The sequence below is a fragment of the Tinamus guttatus genome, unplaced genomic scaffold, assembly GCF_059628265.1.
Source record: "Tinamus guttatus ecotype Peru unplaced genomic scaffold, ASM5962826v1 Tinamus_guttatus_pri_ptg000459l, whole genome shotgun sequence".
NCBI lineage: Eukaryota > Metazoa > Chordata > Aves > Tinamiformes > Tinamidae > Tinamus > Tinamus guttatus.
In genome coordinates this window covers 8,690,570-8,707,160 of record NW_028288993.1, presented here as the reverse complement: position 1 = coordinate 8,707,160, position 16,591 = coordinate 8,690,570, and the positions used below count along the sequence as shown (strand labels likewise).

Below are 16,591 nucleotides of genomic sequence, written 5' to 3'. Positions count from 1 at the left end.
TAGGAACAAAGGTCTGAACATGAATGAATGAAATCTCTGTTATACCTCAAAGCCGCAGCTTTTGGATGCTGGTATTACTACTGTGAGCTCCACCAGGTGCCACAGAAGTTCAGGTACCAAATAGCTAATACCCAACCTGCCCATGTGCAAGTCCAAAATCAAGCAGACTTAGAGAGGCAGCCAAAAGAAGCCCTTTCAGAGGGGGAAAATGCAACATGAGGCTTTATCTTCACCCACCAAGAAGGGAGGAAACGCGAAGACTGTGGCTGGTGTAAACAAACATGGTTCAGTGCTGGAGTTTGTCCCTCCAGGCTCACCGAGCCACATTAGGATGACTGATGCTGGAGCTTGTCATACATAACCCACCAGCTACCTTTAAACTCTGACAGGAGCTTCTTAATGAGCATTGGCAGTACACACAAATAGAGTAGCAGTGTTGCTTCTCCAACCATTAGTATTATCTACGTGGGCTGCTTAATTTGCTGTTCTGCAGAAAACCCTAAGCAGAGAGTCTGCATAATGAAGGATTTGTTGACAGAGTTCATATCAACTTAGCAAAATGTAGGAAACAAGCAAGTTGAAGGTGCATGTTTGGCCCACGTAATTTTGGCCCTGCTAACGCCCCTATCATGCACATGAAGCACAAGGTGCTCTATTTTGTGCAGACCATTATTGCTGCCACTTTTGGACTTCACCCATTAACGCTTTCAGCAGGAAGCCAAACAGTGCAAAAAAAAAACTCCCGGGCAGAAAAGAGGTATTATTTATGAATGAGGTCGTTAAGCACCCATTCAGAAAGGTGCTTAGCCCTATGTGTGATGCTAAGTGCAAAGCACTCCCTGCAGTAAGTTTTCAGATAGTGAGAAATAGCCTGGAAGCACTACACACACCTATCCCCCCAGACCTTGCAAACTATCTGATTAGTTTTAGGGCTCATGCCTTCGACTCTTGGTCTTCAAACAGATAGAGGATCCTGTGTGTGTGTCTGAGAGCAGGTATACATGACCAATTGGATGGGGTAGAAGTTGTACTGTAGGCTATAAGATGAATTCCTACATGTGTTGTTGCAGTGCTCTACAGCTGTGCATTGACAGAAATATGGAATTATAACAATAAGCATACAGAAATACATGACAGAGTTCCTGGGTTTTCAAGGACTAAATACATTCATCTCTGACAGTTTTTGAAAATGCTTGAGGCATTTTCCAAGCACCGTGTTTTGAGATGATACCTCCTTGCCTGAGCTAATTGCTCAGTGATGCTTATGAGATTTTGTTTGATCAATACACGAGTGAGCCCAACCAGTGCTGTCTGCTGGTGACACTTGTGACAGGCTGTTGGGTTGTACAATACGAGTCCTTTACTCTTGCTAAAGCTCTTGCTCAAAGAAGCAGCCCCAGAGACCACAAGGGAATGAGTGCGGGCAGGAGAAGCTGAACATATACAGAGCTGAATTAAAGTGTCTTTAGGGTGCTCTTTTCATTTACATCTCATTCATTATGGAAATGAGGTGTGAAAGTAGTTTCTAGAGCTACTTAGTGCAGGCTGCACCCTGATTTAATACCTCTTTGGGTCTCTCAAGTCACTTTCCTCTACAGACCTCTTGTTCCCAAATCAATTATGTAGCTACATCTCTCAGACCGCCAAGTTCACTGCTGTATTAATACAGCTTGGTCTAAACCACTATATATTTAAAACTGCTAAAAGGGAAGCTGAAGGATGGGGAATAAGGGAAGACAGCAAAGAAACAGCTTACCTGAATTACAGGACTATCAAATTTCTATTCTTCATTGTATTAATGTATAGAGACTAAGGAAAAAAAAAAATCAACCAAGCAACATCAGACACATTTCCCTTAGTTGAAAAATACCTGTATCAGTCTATCAGTCAGGCTAGTCATATAAAAAAGAAACTCAAGCATGACAGTAAGAAAGCAACTGGAAAATAAAATGAAAAATCATTAATAGCACTCACAGAAGAACCCGCTTGCAAGCAGCTAAGCTTTAGCAGCTCAGGAGATTGCCAATGGAAGACACATTTGCAAAATGCTACATGTATGCAGCATCCAAACACTGTCACTTCTTTTATGACATGGACCAAAATCCAGCCTTTGTTATTTGCCTAAGAGGGATCTTCATTTGACTGCCTGAAATAGGAGCTTTCCTCGGGAGAGACTCTATAGGAGAGGGACTCTCACCTGCAAGGCTGGGCTGGTGCTGTTGAAGGGCTGAGCCACACCTGCATTGGTAGCAATGACCCTTGGTCAGCTGCATTAATACTGATTCCTTCAGCAAGAGCACCTGGAAACTCCAGCTGGATTGGAGACCTGTTGTATAGCATGCAGAGCTAGAAGGATACGGAGAGAAGATGGTTGGTTTTGATTTCCTCTCCCCGAAAGAAACTTTCATTAAGCATGAAAACACATTTTTAGCAGTCTCACACAGGGCATGAGAAAAGTGGTTATAAGGAAGCATACGGATGTATCGGTACACACAAAACCCTCCGCAGGAAGCTAATGACCAGCTCTGCCCTTAGCAGGTGAGCGGACCCCTCCTGATGCTGGCACAGAGGCTGCCACGAGCCCCGCGACGTCCCCCGAGCAGAGCTCGTGCTCCGGCCAAGCCACCACGATTGGCAGCTGGGGCCTCTGTCTGCTTCCAAAGGAGATTCCCCACACGGCTCTGGGCAAATCCACTTAGCTCCCACCTTTTCCATGTCAGTGGGGAATCCACCTTGCTCAGAGTGTTTTGAAATCTGTGGAGAAAGAGCACTCTGAGTACTAGGTAGTATTTATACTGTTGCCCTAGGGATAAATCAAGCTAGAGCTGCTAGAGACAGCAGGGATCTCTGAGCAAGCAAAAAGGCATAAACGCAAATGTCAGTGTTCTTACCATTGCAGCTGATGGCTGTGTTGTCCTAGGAGAAAATTTCAGTGGCTTGTGCTACCATCATTCCACCAGATGAACTTGCTGTGAGTTCTCCATGATCCCCAGAGGCAGCTAACACAGGAATCTGGGCTCGCTGACATCCTGCTCCGGGCAGTGACCTGTACCTGCTCTTTCCAAAGGAGAAGAATTGGCTCTGGCATGATGTAAGTCTCTGTGGATGTGATGCACTGATGTATTTAAAGGCACCCAAAATGCTGAGGTATTGGAAGCAGGACTGTACTTTAGGTTTTGTGAACAGAGTGGCACGTCAGTCTTGTGGAAAGGAAATAATAATAATAATTCCTTCTGTAAGGAAGTAACAGCAATTTGCTGACCCCCATGCAAGCCACGAGGATACCAGAGGTGCATCAGGCATCTCCTTTATTGCATCTGTTCTGCACAGCACTAGATGCTAGAGAGAGAAAAATGCATTAAGTCTACTCTAGCCCTGCCTTTGTGCCATTATTCTCAGAGATGATGGGCAGCAAAAACAAAAATCCCCTCCCTGCAGCCAGGTCCCTCAAGGGACCCAACCCCTGATCATTACAGGCTGTCAACAGTCCGTTCTGCAGCAGGAAACTCCAGGGGAGATCGCTCAACCCTAGGGATTTTCTGGTGATTTGCAGGTACGACACATCTGTCTGTTCAAGCCTTTCCAGGAATGATTTCCCGGAATTACAGTAATATGGTCCTATAGTAGAGAAAATCATTCTCAATGACCGTTTGGGAGTTAACTTGCTTTACCCTGGCCTCTAGTACCTGGGACATTGCCACAAAGAGTGGGGGTGTCTGCTGAACATCTATTGAGTATAAGTTGAAAACTTAAAAGAAAAAAAAAAAATAAAACTCACGATATTTCTTTGCACCTCCAGTGAATCTCTACCTGATCATCAATCCAAAATCCGATGAGAAGTGCTGGAAGAAAGCAAGACTTTATCTTGGATTCTGTGGAGTTAATGGACATGTCCTAAGTATCCAACACAGGCACAAGAATTGATCTCCAAAGACATATTTATCTTAGCCTCATTTGCATCAACTTACTCTTTTAGAATTGCCCTCAGCAAGGCATTGGCACAAATGTATATCTCTTCAATCAAACTAAAATCAGCAACTCGCACGTCAAGCTTTCAGACCAGAAATACGCATGTTGATTTATTTGCAAATAGTTCCAAATCTTGGAAGGGTGGCTAGATGCAAATATATTTCATAACATGTTGTTGGTGTTATATCTTCTCCCACCAACATTGTACAATGTAAAACTTTGTAACTGGGTTGTGCCAAGAGCCTTAACTCACCATTTCATCAAAGGACAAGTTTCCATATTGCTGCCAGACTCTTTTAGGGTAAATGTTCTAACAGTGAAAGAAGGGGGGGCGTTCAGAGTAGGAAAAAGATGAAGCCACTAAAATGCAAATTTTATTCACAGTTGGCATTTTTATAAATACATATATTACATTCTTACAATCTACAGTACATTCTAAATATAGATGGAGTCAATATAAGTGTTTGTGGGAGAGTGGGTGTGTATTAAACTCAGCAACCTAGATTCAAAGACAGAAAGGGACTTAATAACAAAGGAGGGCAGGGTCTTACTCTGGAAAATAAAGGAGAATTTGAAATATAAGCCAGATCTTAGTTAGTGCCTTGACACTTTGCCACTGGTCACTGGAGACTGCTTTCGGACCACACAAATGATGTCATGGTTTTAGGGTTGGAGGGCACATCAGATTCAAAAGGTAATTACTGAAATCCTACTATATGTACATCCTTAGCAAAAGGAAATAAAAGCTAAGCATTGCCTGAAGGAGAAGAAAAAAATATCTACATAGTTTAGCTACTCAGGTTTCAACAACTTTGTGTGTGCAGCACTCCTTCTTCGAGTGCCCTCTCAATGTGCTGAGCATGGGTCTAAAGAAGCATGAGCAGAAGGAACCAAAGAAGATGAAAAGAAGGTCTCCCAGGAGAGGAAGGACCAAGAGGCAGTTGCTGTTGGAGTTCAGCACAAGTTACACTTACCCAAAAGAGTGGCCAACTTTGGTAAATGACATAATGTAAAGCAAGTACCAGTGTGGTACCAAGAGTGTCTGTACTTGGCAAGAAAAACAGTGTGGCAAAGTGAGTGTGCTGGGTATGACATACCAGGGAAGGGAAGGAAGAAGCCACCACACTTCCAAAGCTGATGGATGCTAGGAAATGCCCTCAGGCTACAAACTGGGAAGTGCTCCAGGGAAATACTGGGAATACAAATGTGAAACAGGACAATCAAAGAAAGTGGGCTTTTAAAAATAGCTTAGTTCTCTCAAACGTTCCAAAACGGACCTTCCTTTACACAAGTGGTGTTCTGAGTATAGATTACATCTTCTATTTTACAAATTAAGAAATATCGAAAATTGGCTCGCAAAGTTTATTATCTTGGCATCTACTTAAAAAGAGAGGTTCAGTTTTAACTGTATACGTGTATCCATTCTCAGTGCTTGGGAGGCAAACATGCTGGTTTGTAAACCACCCAGTTACTCCTTTTTCCCCTCAAGATTCTTTGGAAAACTCACGACTTGGCAGCTACGGCAGGTGCTCTGCTCACGTTGTTGGTTTTGTCAGCTTTAGATTAATGTTCCTGGATAGATATTCTCTGCATGTGGCTTGAACAACATGCTTTCTTCGTTGATCTATTTATTCAGAGACCCATTTTTCGCTTTTAACCAAAGCTTGCAATATTGAACACTAGAGCTGTGTGAACTTTGTAATATCCAAACTGCACTGGAGTTTGTTATTTTTATTGATTTCCTGGGAAAGCTCAGAGAATGAGATCTGATTATTGTGCTAAGTTTTTTTTTCATGTTACCATGCATCAAAAAACCTCACACATCTCTCACTTTCGTCTCTGAGCACAGAGAAGACTAGAATTGTAAGAATTGCCCAGGATCTCTGTTCTCCCAGCTGCTTTTGGGTGGCTTCTCGGGGCTTCATTGAGTTACTATCCACGATCTGATTCTTCTTATCAATGCAACATTTTACCCCACTACCCAAAATTAAAGGCAGAAGGTGAGTGAAAAATCAAAAAACCAAACCAAACAAAAAAGGTCTTTTGTATCTCATTACACATTTTCATGTAATCTCTCCATATAGTTTTTTAGTTCTTTGCATTCCCCCAGGTCCATATCCTGGCAGACCCATTTAATATCATCCTCACTGCTCATCAGGATTGAGTTGACAGTTGGACACCCATCATCAGAGGAGATGGTGGTAAAAGTGGTGAATTTAACCCGTTTCCTCTTAGAGGTAGGAGAAGTGGTTGGTTCACTTTTCTGTTCTTTCCCTTCGGTGAATGTGGACTCAGTAGACCTAAAAGCTTGTCCATTAATATTCTGGGGGGCATTTGTGTTGAGGAGATATTTGCTCTCTTCATACTCCACTCCTCTGTCAATGGCTGTGATATGTTCTTCTTGTTGGGATGAGAAGTTTATGTGATTCTCCAGAAGCTCCGTCCTATTGCTCAGTCCAACCCAGTCGTGAGAGTGGCTCATACCCTCTTGCTCTTCAAAGGGAGCTTGTTTATGTCTGTATTTCAAAGCAAAAGTGACACAATTGATAAGGAAGACCAGAATTGCCAGACAAAAGACTCCTAGCAGAGCATACATTCCTATCTCCAGATCGCTGAGTCCCCTGGGAGTTTGGACTAGATCATTTTCTTCCAAATCTCCATTGCTTCTCGGCAGATCTACCTGGGCAGGGAAGCTTGTGAAATCTATTGGGATGTTTTGCAGATGACTGTCATCATCCAGAAGGCTTTCTCTGTCTTCCTTTTTACTTAAAATAGACTTTTGAGTGGTGGTCCATTTGCCTTGCCCTTGGCCCATTGAGGAACTATAATACTGACCATCTGGCCCAGCTCTTTCCTGCAGTGTGGTTTTCTGACGCCGGTCACTAGCATGATTTTCTAGATGGACACCAGCTCCTCTGTGTTTACTATCGCTTATGTTAGGGTTGGCATCGCTCTGCCCAAATTTGACTTTAATGCTACCACTCCCAACAGCCAGGATGCTCTTCCTTTTGGATTTCTGGCATGATTCACTGATCACCATCTCCACCTTCACCAGTGTTCCTTGGCCTTCTGTCTCTGCAGCAATCACAGGCCACTTGAATTTGGGGTCATGGTGAATGGAGACCACTTTCTCATCCAGAGATGTAGCTGATAAGGAGAAGTCTTTGGAGTCATAAATATCCAGGGGCATGACAGAGCCATCACTGAACTGGATCCAGCAGCTGATGGCCGCTTCCTGTTATATATAGAACAAATATATACATTCTCAGAATAAACACTGAAGGAAATACATTCTGTCCTGGTCTGTTCCCTCCTCCCCACAAGACCCATATGCCATTTATAACCGGAAACAAAATAAAAAGGTAGAGCAAGAAAATTAATTTCTTGCCAAGATGTCAAAAGAAATGCTAGTTGAAAACACCCATTGATAAGAAGATTTGTTTTCCCAAAGGTGCTAGAAGGGGTTGTCTCCCCTGGGCTCTACAGAATCTACTTCAGCACCATAATAAATTGCATGTCAAAAGGTATTACCAGCTACTGAGATCATTTACTGTTGTATATTTAAATGAAAAAATACATTACATTATTTCTAAATGGCTTAAAATATAAAGTCTCCTCTTGTTACACACAAGGCCTTTTAAAAAATACGTACTCCTGCAAAGCCCACACATGCCTTCTACCCTGGATTTTTGTCTCTCAAATGAAATAACTGTTTTGTACAGAAAGAGGAAGTAGATTGCTTGCTTTTTTAGCAAATGGCCCTCGTGATTTTCAAGGCTGCTAGTAATTGAAAGCAAGACAGCAATGAAGCTTAATTTTGCATCACCTTGTATCCTTCAGAATCCATAGATGTTTACTAACTATAAAGGGGTCAGACTTAGACACTACTTACATATATGCATAGGCATAAGGATGCAGAATTTCTGCAATTTTTTAAAATGAGACTTTTTAAAGAATTTTTAGATTCCAGAGGACATGAGCTTACCAGTTTCTGAAAATGAGGCCTTCTAAGAACTTTCAAATGACTATCAAAATTTTACACGCTACCTGAAAAGATCTTGGCATTTACAGGCAACACGCAGGTAGCTTTTGGATTTGGATTCAAATTCGTGCTCCTGACAGTCTGGATCTCTCCGACTCACTGAGATATTTTCATTTTATCAGACGCTGGCAAATCCACAGAGGGTGACCCCTGTTGAGGTGAGGGGATTCTCTGATGTCTAAAATGAAGTGAACTTTTGTCCAGCCAGAGTTGGGATTGCACCGCTCTGCAGGACAGCCCGACTAGCAAACACACAACTACAATTTCAGAAAGATTATATGAGTCTGGTTTCCTAAATAAAAAAAGGTTTCAAACAGACTACTTTTACATTTTAACTCCACATACATAAAAAGAATACTTATCATTATCTTTTAACTCATTTTTAGAACATAGCGGTTCACCTGTTCAGAACACAAAGGATGTGTGTCCTGTATAATCTGCTGGCCTGATTCTAAAATCCTTACAGCCATAAAGCTTCCAGGGCTTCAGTGGGAGATTTGCCTGTGTCTCTATTTCAGGACTGAGCCCTAAGACTTTGCTGACACTGTCATAAATCTCGGCTTTGTGTTTATTAATCTTTGGATGTTTCTTGAAGGCCGCATAGAATTTATGACATCAACTTTCATCCTCCCGCTGTGCTGCTTAAACCTACATAATCATTTAATAATTTTGCATTGCTCTGCTTATAAGGATTGTGGTCTGAAAACTGTGTGCTAAGCAATGGAAGGAATCCGATGCGGATCAAAGCTGAAACAATCCATAAAGAGTGGAGGATGCGCATTTTCCTTGCTGGTTTAATTCAGATTGGATGGGGACTCAGTTGTACCCCAGCATCCAGGGAGGGATTCATACAGACTCTGCTTCTGGAGACTGAAATGTCATAGCTGGGCAGCATGCTAGGACTAAATGCCATCAAACTGAGCTTTTGGGCTGATTTCAAAGTAGTTTGTTTAACTCCCCATGTCGGCAATGTATTAGCTCAATGGCTTTACTTCTAGCTGTGCGGTATTTGTTTCTTAACTCTTGGAAGACTATGGCAGTCTGATCTTTATCACCCTATAAAAACAGCAGTTCTGCATTATTTCTCATCCCTCATCCTGAGGATAAGACCCTATGATGAATTAAAGTATCTCAACAGTTGGCCAGATTTCAAATATCTGTGCCCTTCTCATTTACCTTTAAAGATCAGAACATGCATAAGCATTAAGCACCCAGGACATCCTTGATGTAAGTTCCTGACTGATGGATTTGGGTCGGATTCTTCTGTGAAAGTGATCCCTGTGAAAGGAGCTAGGAGTAACAGATAAAAAACTCCTGATTTATGAAATCGTGAATCATGAAATGAGTCAATGATTCTGATTCATATTTTGGTTATGAATCAGAATGCATGGGATGTTTCCCAACTTTTAAAATGCTTACAGAAAGTAAATAAGTGAAGGAGAGTTGGGCACTGTGCAAAACAACCTTCTCATGTAAAGATGGACATAAAGGTTTGATTTGGTTGCCTGTGGTGGGAGGCTGATCATAGCAACAGAGTTAACAATAATTCCTCCGGTCTGGTAGGTGCTGGTTGGGACAAAAGTGTGTGTATGTGTGTTCTGTTCCTTATTTATGACATATCATTGAGCTGTGTGTAGAACTTCATCTTATTTACAGGATGCAGTCAGGAGAGATGAGCCAAGTTAATTTGTTGACTCGTGGACTCAGTTGTATACATGCGTTGCCATTTTTATGAGATCTTTGCTTTTTATTAGGGCACCTGGTGGCCTTCGGACACAAGTGCCTATAAAGCAAATGTTTTATTACCACACTATTATCTACAGTCTGGCTCATCTCACCAGTTTGGAGGCTGCATAGTGAATCAGAACACTGGAATACAGGACACATCTGGTCAACATTACCTGTTTCGGAGCCTGGAGCAGCTCTTGTGCTACTGCTGTAGCAAAGATGGCCTTATTGCTTCCCGGACTGAGCTGCAGAGAAAGCGACAATCCAGTTACCAGCTGCACTCCCAGGTCAGTTATTGTCACCTTCTCATCCAGAACTGTCACTGTCTTCTCAGCCAAGATAGCATCTGAAAGGGGGGACAATATCTGAAAAGAAAAAATCAAAGTCAGCAACAGGCCTTTTGCTCTAGTCCAAAATGGCTACGTGAACCTACTGTAATGCATGTAAGTGGCAATTGTTGTTAATGGGCAGAAATTACTCCTAGCAGATCTCTAGACACTATTAAAATATGACCAGTAAATGGCTAGTCTCATTTTATAATCTTCTGCATCACTATGGTGCTTACAGCATCTTTTACCAATGCAGTTCTAATCAGCTATGCTATTCACATCTGTGATAAGCTAAGCACATCTGTCTCAGACGTATGAATTATTTGTATATGTAATTGTACTGGAACATTATATTTTTCTCATGATCATATTCTTAGGTAGTGTGTATATATATATATATATCACGTAAACTGCAGATTTATATACAATCCATAGAAATAATGGCATTCATTCCTATCCCGCAGAAAGAAAGCCTGATGGTTTTCAAGAGAAATTGCTCATGATAATGTACACAAAAATGACAAAGAAAGCTTGCTTTGGATTAAAAAAAAACAACACATGGGGGTCAGTGCACTGATACATGACCTCCGAAGACGTTCATTTACAAGGAAGTAGAATTTAATGATGCATATGGGGCATGGAACATTTTTGAAGCAGTTTACAAGAGGTATTCTTTAAAATATACCTTTCTCTTGGCTTCTTTCCCTTGGAATTTTCTTTTCACATTCACTCAGATTTTTATGTGCATTAGTGGGAGCATTACAAGCCACAGAGCTATGGAAAGTCATTTATAAAATCTTTTACGGATTTTGCAGAAATTCAGAATCTTGAAATCCCATTTCTCCAGACCTGACAACCTGTGTTATTAACAAGGGGGAGTTGTTTTTTTTTTTTTGTTTGACAGTTTGGGACCAAGAACAAGCTTGGAGAACTTCATAACTTGATATATTTTCCTGTCCCAGTGCTTGTTAACATATTTTCCACTTTTAGTATCACTCAGTAAATCTTTTTTTTTTTTTTCCCTGGGACTCCATTAGACTCTAGGCCAATATTTGCATATCAGTAAGAAATATATTTGAAAAACTGCCATAGCCACGATACACAGGTTTAGGCAAGGTGCTTTAGATGGGGATACTGATACCCCTAGAGAAAACACCCTCGCTCTTGTTAGACAGTCAGTTTTTAACATCAGCCTTCAAATGCCAATGACTATTTTTCTTTTGTGAATAGTCTGAACTGTGCCCTAATGTTTGTGTTTTGTAACACGACCCTTGAACTTGCAAGACTAGCAGGGTTTTGATCCTATGAGGCTCATATTCCCAACACAGTTCCTCAGCAAGCACTAGTTAATATTGACTGTAACACTCTGCTCTGTCAACATAGACTTTGACAAGACCAAGCTATTTCACTAATTGCATTTCTTGTGCTAGCCCCTATACTGCTCCAGTTTCTAAAATTACCCTAGATAAATACAATTAGAAAAAGCCTCTCTAATTACACAGGTTGGGTTAAATTTATTAAAACTGTAATCTACATACTTCAGGGTACAAGATAGGGAGAAAAACTCATAACTCCTGCATGCTCCAATCCATGCTGAAGCTCTGCTCCATTCCTAAATTTATGGCTGTGATTTCCATTGCGGATGGAAGAAGCTGCTGTACTTGATCTGTAAAACTCCCAAGGAGGGAATTAAGGGGGAAATGAGAGTGAGTTGTTCCTTTTCCCTACCTGAATTGTCGTCATCCCAAGCTCCTGTCCAACCAACACCTGTCCGTCCTGCAGCTTGGCGATCCGTGGCTCCTCCACCTGCATGAAGTCACTCACCAGGTCGGTGATGTCAATCTGCCAGTCAGGACCCAGCAAATAGCTCAGCTGGCCACCAGGCTCTGGGGCTTCAGCTACGAACTGCGTGAGGACCCGCACTATGGCGTGTTGGTACTGGAGGGCACAGCCTCTTCCCTTCCGTTCGTCCTCCTCTTCGTCATCGCTGTCTCTGGCTGGTCTGGTAGGAAACCAGAGGGCAGAATATTATGAGATACTGTAGGCTGAGAGAGCTCTGCAGCCTGGCTGGTGGATCAAGGGCTAGACTGCCCATCCACTGCTCTGCAAAGTTGTGTCCCAACCCTGAAGCTGCTCCTTTCAGAACATTTTTGAAATCGATCAGGTTCCCTTTTTAAAAACTGAGGTCTTCAGGCTGCCTGGCTTTCCAAAATAGCTTCATAGTTAACATCCCCAACTGGCTTTCTACCTTCTCTGCCTCATTGTCCTTTCCAGATCTCTGACGATTTTTCTGTGTTAAGTCCTTACTTCCAGGACCTTCATCCTTTTCTCTTTCTGGATATTTGCCGTTAACCAAATCCACATGAGCCACTTGCATATACATATCAGAGTTGCCATGGAAATCTCCACTGTCTGCATCTGCATACACATCCCTTTCTGTATGGCATTCAGAGACATTCATTGAAATACCCATATTTTGCCAGCATACTAACCAAGACCTGGTAATAAATGATATGTTCATAGGCAGGTTGGAATAGAAGGAGTCTACTTTATCCATTTGTTCTGTTTTTTTTAAATAATGTTGCCAACAAATACAAAGAGTGTAAATCTGTCTACATCTGTCCTGTGCCTCTCCTTTGCATGCACCTGTGTGTGCAGGTAGCATCTTTAAAGCCCTAATGTGGCAATGCCCTGATTCTGGGACACTCTGACCAGGGTCACTGCACCCTACAGTACTAAAAATATGGAATAAATATGTACCAGTGATGACCTTTAATAATGAGTAAATTAACTGAGAGGACCATGAATTAGGTCAGAGCCCTGCCAGCCTTGCTGGAGATTCTCCTTGCCAGTGTCTTCTGCCACCCTCAAGGTTGACCCTGCCTAACTTGACCAATGGACCCTTTTCAACTAAGTACTATAAAAGGAAATTGATTTCCAATGTGGGATCATGCAATCTGTGGTTTCCATTTCCTTTATAAGTCCAGTGCAGCAGCCTATTGAATAAATGTCTGGTGACCTTCAAATTTACACTGGAATTACATTAAGGCCAAATGAGTGTGTTAAGATCCACTGGCCCTGACAGATCTTTGGCAAGTGCACAACCCAGAATGAGCATTCTTTAATGAAACGTACCTTTTATTAGAGATGATGGGGACTCTCCACCCCTTGATCTGATTTAGTTCTGTGTCAGAGACCTCTATCTGCAGTGGGAGACGAGGTACCCAGACTGTCATTTCTAAAGGGGCACTCAGATGCTGGTAAGTAAAATTAACTATGGCATTCACTTTGCCTTTCATTTCCTTCCCGTTGACAAAGACATAGTCGCATCTGTCAGAAACCTGAAAAACAAAGGAGAAAGAAAAAAGAAATTAATGAGTCTCTTTGCAAAATTAGGAAGGTCACCACATACTGGGAAAGCAAGAGGGAAGGAGAGGATTTAGGTTTAAACTAGCCTCAGGTTCAAAGGACAACTAAGAATAACAAGAAAAGTGCCTGATGCACCCCTGATAGCCTGAATCATTTAGCATCATTTTAAAAGGTAGGCTTTTCCTGCTGTAAATGTTGCCAGTATAATCAAGTTGCCAGCATAATCAAAGATAAATGTCTTCCCTCCCCGTCTGTAATTCCCTTTCTTGCTCTAGGACGGCTGGTTCTAATCACCCAGCCCCAGCTTTGGGACAGGATTCCTCTCCCCTGAGCTCAGCCAGACTCTACTATCTTCCTTCTCTACTTTGTGTACAGCCCAAGGAACAGAGCTGATATGGGGGAAAGAAGAGGTAGATAACTGCCTATGTATATAATTTGATAAGAGAGCCAATTTCTCTACTGCAGGGTTTGTAGGAGACACCCTTTCAGAGAAGATATGAAGTCAAGTTTGCGATCACTTCATTAGGACTTTGCTTCTGTGAAAACATTAGACAGTCTCTGGACTTTTCATATTGTTTTCTCCTGGAAGAAGCAGCTTTGCCCCAGTCCTCAGCAAAGCAATTCCTCAAACCTTCTGTGGACTTCACTGCAGTCAAGAGAGCAAAACTGGGATTTCTTCCTCAGTAAATAGAGGAATCGTCAGGACTGGGTGGATGATCTTAGACTGGAGCTCTGCTGCTACTTCTCTGTATTTAAAAAGTATGTCAGGTCAATACTTTCAATGCCATTGATTCATCAGAATGGGTTCAGCAGGGGTCCTGTTACAGGTGCCAGGCAAGCGGCGATCCTACCAAAACTAATCACAGGGGAAGCACTCACTAAGGCCCAGTGGTACCCACTCATCTCTGCTGCAACCCTGGCAAGAGTCTTACACAATGTTCTACTCAAGTTAGCCCCTGTGTCCCTCTATTTATTACCTGAAGCTCTGGACATCAATATTTGTGGGAGTTACTAAATCTTACTCAAGCGATTTAGCAGCAATTGCAAGCATCTAGGTGAGCTGACAGGCCCTGTTCATTACAGCTAGTTAAAATATATGAGTAAATGTACATGTCAAATAATTTATTAACTACCACTTTACCGTGCTGATGAGCTGAAGGAATGATCTATTAAAACCCTGAACTCTTCTTGCAATCCATTACCAGTCAGACCTATTCCATCCAGCAGATATATTTAATATTTCTGACTCCAGAATGCACAGTCTCATCCTCATCTGAATTTAATGCCATTTTCTACTGTTCTGTTTAAATGCTAAATGAATTTAAATCGTATTTAAATATCACCAGCTTTTGTGGGATAATTTGCATTCCTAATATTATTATCCTTAAACAACAACAAACCCCCTTGCAGACTGTTCCATAGCAAATCCATTTGCATCCTTGCTTGTCTGAGCCTAGGTAATGCACCACAAACTCTGAAAGGTTATCATTACTCTTGCACTGCCTCTCTTGCAAGTAGTGTTATGTTGTTTTAAGGTCAAATTCTTAGAGTTGCTAGTGGTTTCAGCAGGAAAATAATGAGTTTATTTACAGGCAGAACTATGCTTTTAGCAATAGTCTCATGCTAGCTGTTAACAGCTCCTATCAGGATACAACCTCATTGTGCCGAATAGCCAGAAAAACCCAGATGATGCTGTCAAGAAGGCTCAAAACGTGGGAGAACATAACTCCAGGAAAGGGACACCCATCAAGTGTCCAAACGCAGAGGAGTCCCGGCTCTGTCTGGAGCCCATGTCACTAATGTAACATCTACTTCATCGTAATGATGATCCAAACTGGCCCGAGCTGAGGGTGATGAGACTGGAAGTCAGGAGCCCCTCAGCCAGTGCCCGATACAGCTGCTCCTTCTCCTGCCTCGTCTTGCCTTGCTCCTGGGAGCAAAGAGCGTTATTCCTTGCTGGCACTGCACTTGCCCCTGTTACCTTTTTGTATTTTAAGTGCTGTTCTGAAACCAGACAGCCCTCCTATGTGCTAACAAGCTCTGCCTACTGCTTTCCACCTTTCTCTTTTCCCTGAGATGAGGAGGAAAAACCTGGCAGGGTCTCAAAGTGCCGGGTCTCACCTGTGAGGTGGCAGAGCAGAGTGTGAGGTTCCAAGGAAAACATTCTCCCTGGGACACGGATGGCCCAAGGGCCTTCTTGGACCCAAGTCAAGGCTTGGAGCCTTGCAGCACAGAAATCTCAGCTGGGGGATTTCTGTTTGCCCAGCGCCAGGGTCCTGCTCCCCACAGAGCCCTGCACCATGCAGCAAGGCTTTGGAAGGACATTTATTAATGTCTGCTCTTATTAGAGCAGAGAATCAGGCTCATAGATTTTAGATTCATTAATGCTCAAGCAATAGCCAGAAAAACAAAAGTTGGCAGGCAAACAAACTTAAATTCCAAATTTATCAGGGGCGATTGCAGAGAGTTGGAAAACAAAAAAAATCCATCCTTAAAAACCTCCTACATCAATGATTAAAGAATTATCATGACCTTGTGCTTTCGAGATTATGATTTGCAAAACAAACTGACAGTCAGGTCAGGGAAGAAATGAGTGAGTTTGGGATAGCCGTTCCCTCCCGTTTCCCTTTCTGCAAGCCAGGGCAGCGGTAACGATGAGATCACTCCGTTCCCAGCCAGCCCTTCACATTTTGAATGAATAAGCAGCACTGTTCTGCTGCAGTTTGCATGCACTCCTAACAGAGAAACATCAAAACACGGTGCAAAATACAGGAGATTTTCATAAATCAGGCCAGCACATTCAGAAACAGGTCATCAATAGAAAGGCCGATCAGACCAACCGCTGTTACTGCGGACACATCCGAACCATTCATCTTGGGGCACCAGAGAAAGAGCAAAAACTGTAGAGAAAGAAAAAGCAGCAGCTTCTCTGCCTCTTTGGAGGCTGAATTTTCTAAGCTGTTTCTTGGAAATGTGTCGCTTGTGTGTACTTTGAAATGAGAAAGAATTTTGTGATGAGCCTCAGCTGAGCCTTCACAGAAGGAAGGCCCATGGGAAGCAAAGAGGCGCCCAAGGGAGCAGAGCTGGTGGCTGGGCTGAAGGAACCGGCTGCCCCCAAACAGTCACCAAGGCTGCGGGGCCTATGAGGTTAGCG

The 16,591-nt window shown here is 42.5% G+C and overlaps 1 protein-coding gene across 1 annotated transcript in view; it reads right to left on the bottom strand.

The window, feature by feature from the left end:
• Positions 1 to 5,259: 5,259 nt before the first annotated feature.
• TMEM132D (transmembrane protein 132D) overlaps positions 5,260 to 16,591 on the bottom strand; it is a 209,190-nt gene continuing 197,858 nt past the window's right edge. Inside the window, exons 6-9 of the mRNA XM_088532496.1 lie at positions 13,204 to 13,409; positions 11,797 to 12,070; positions 9,913 to 10,104; positions 5,260 to 7,204 (exon numbers count right to left, since the gene is read on the bottom strand). Of these exons, the coding sequence (XP_088388622.1) occupies positions 6,023 to 7,204; positions 9,913 to 10,104; positions 11,797 to 12,070; positions 13,204 to 13,409 (1,854 nt within the window). The 3' untranslated portion in view covers positions 5,260 to 6,022. The remainder of the gene's footprint in view (positions 7,205 to 9,912; positions 10,105 to 11,796; positions 12,071 to 13,203; positions 13,410 to 16,591) is intronic.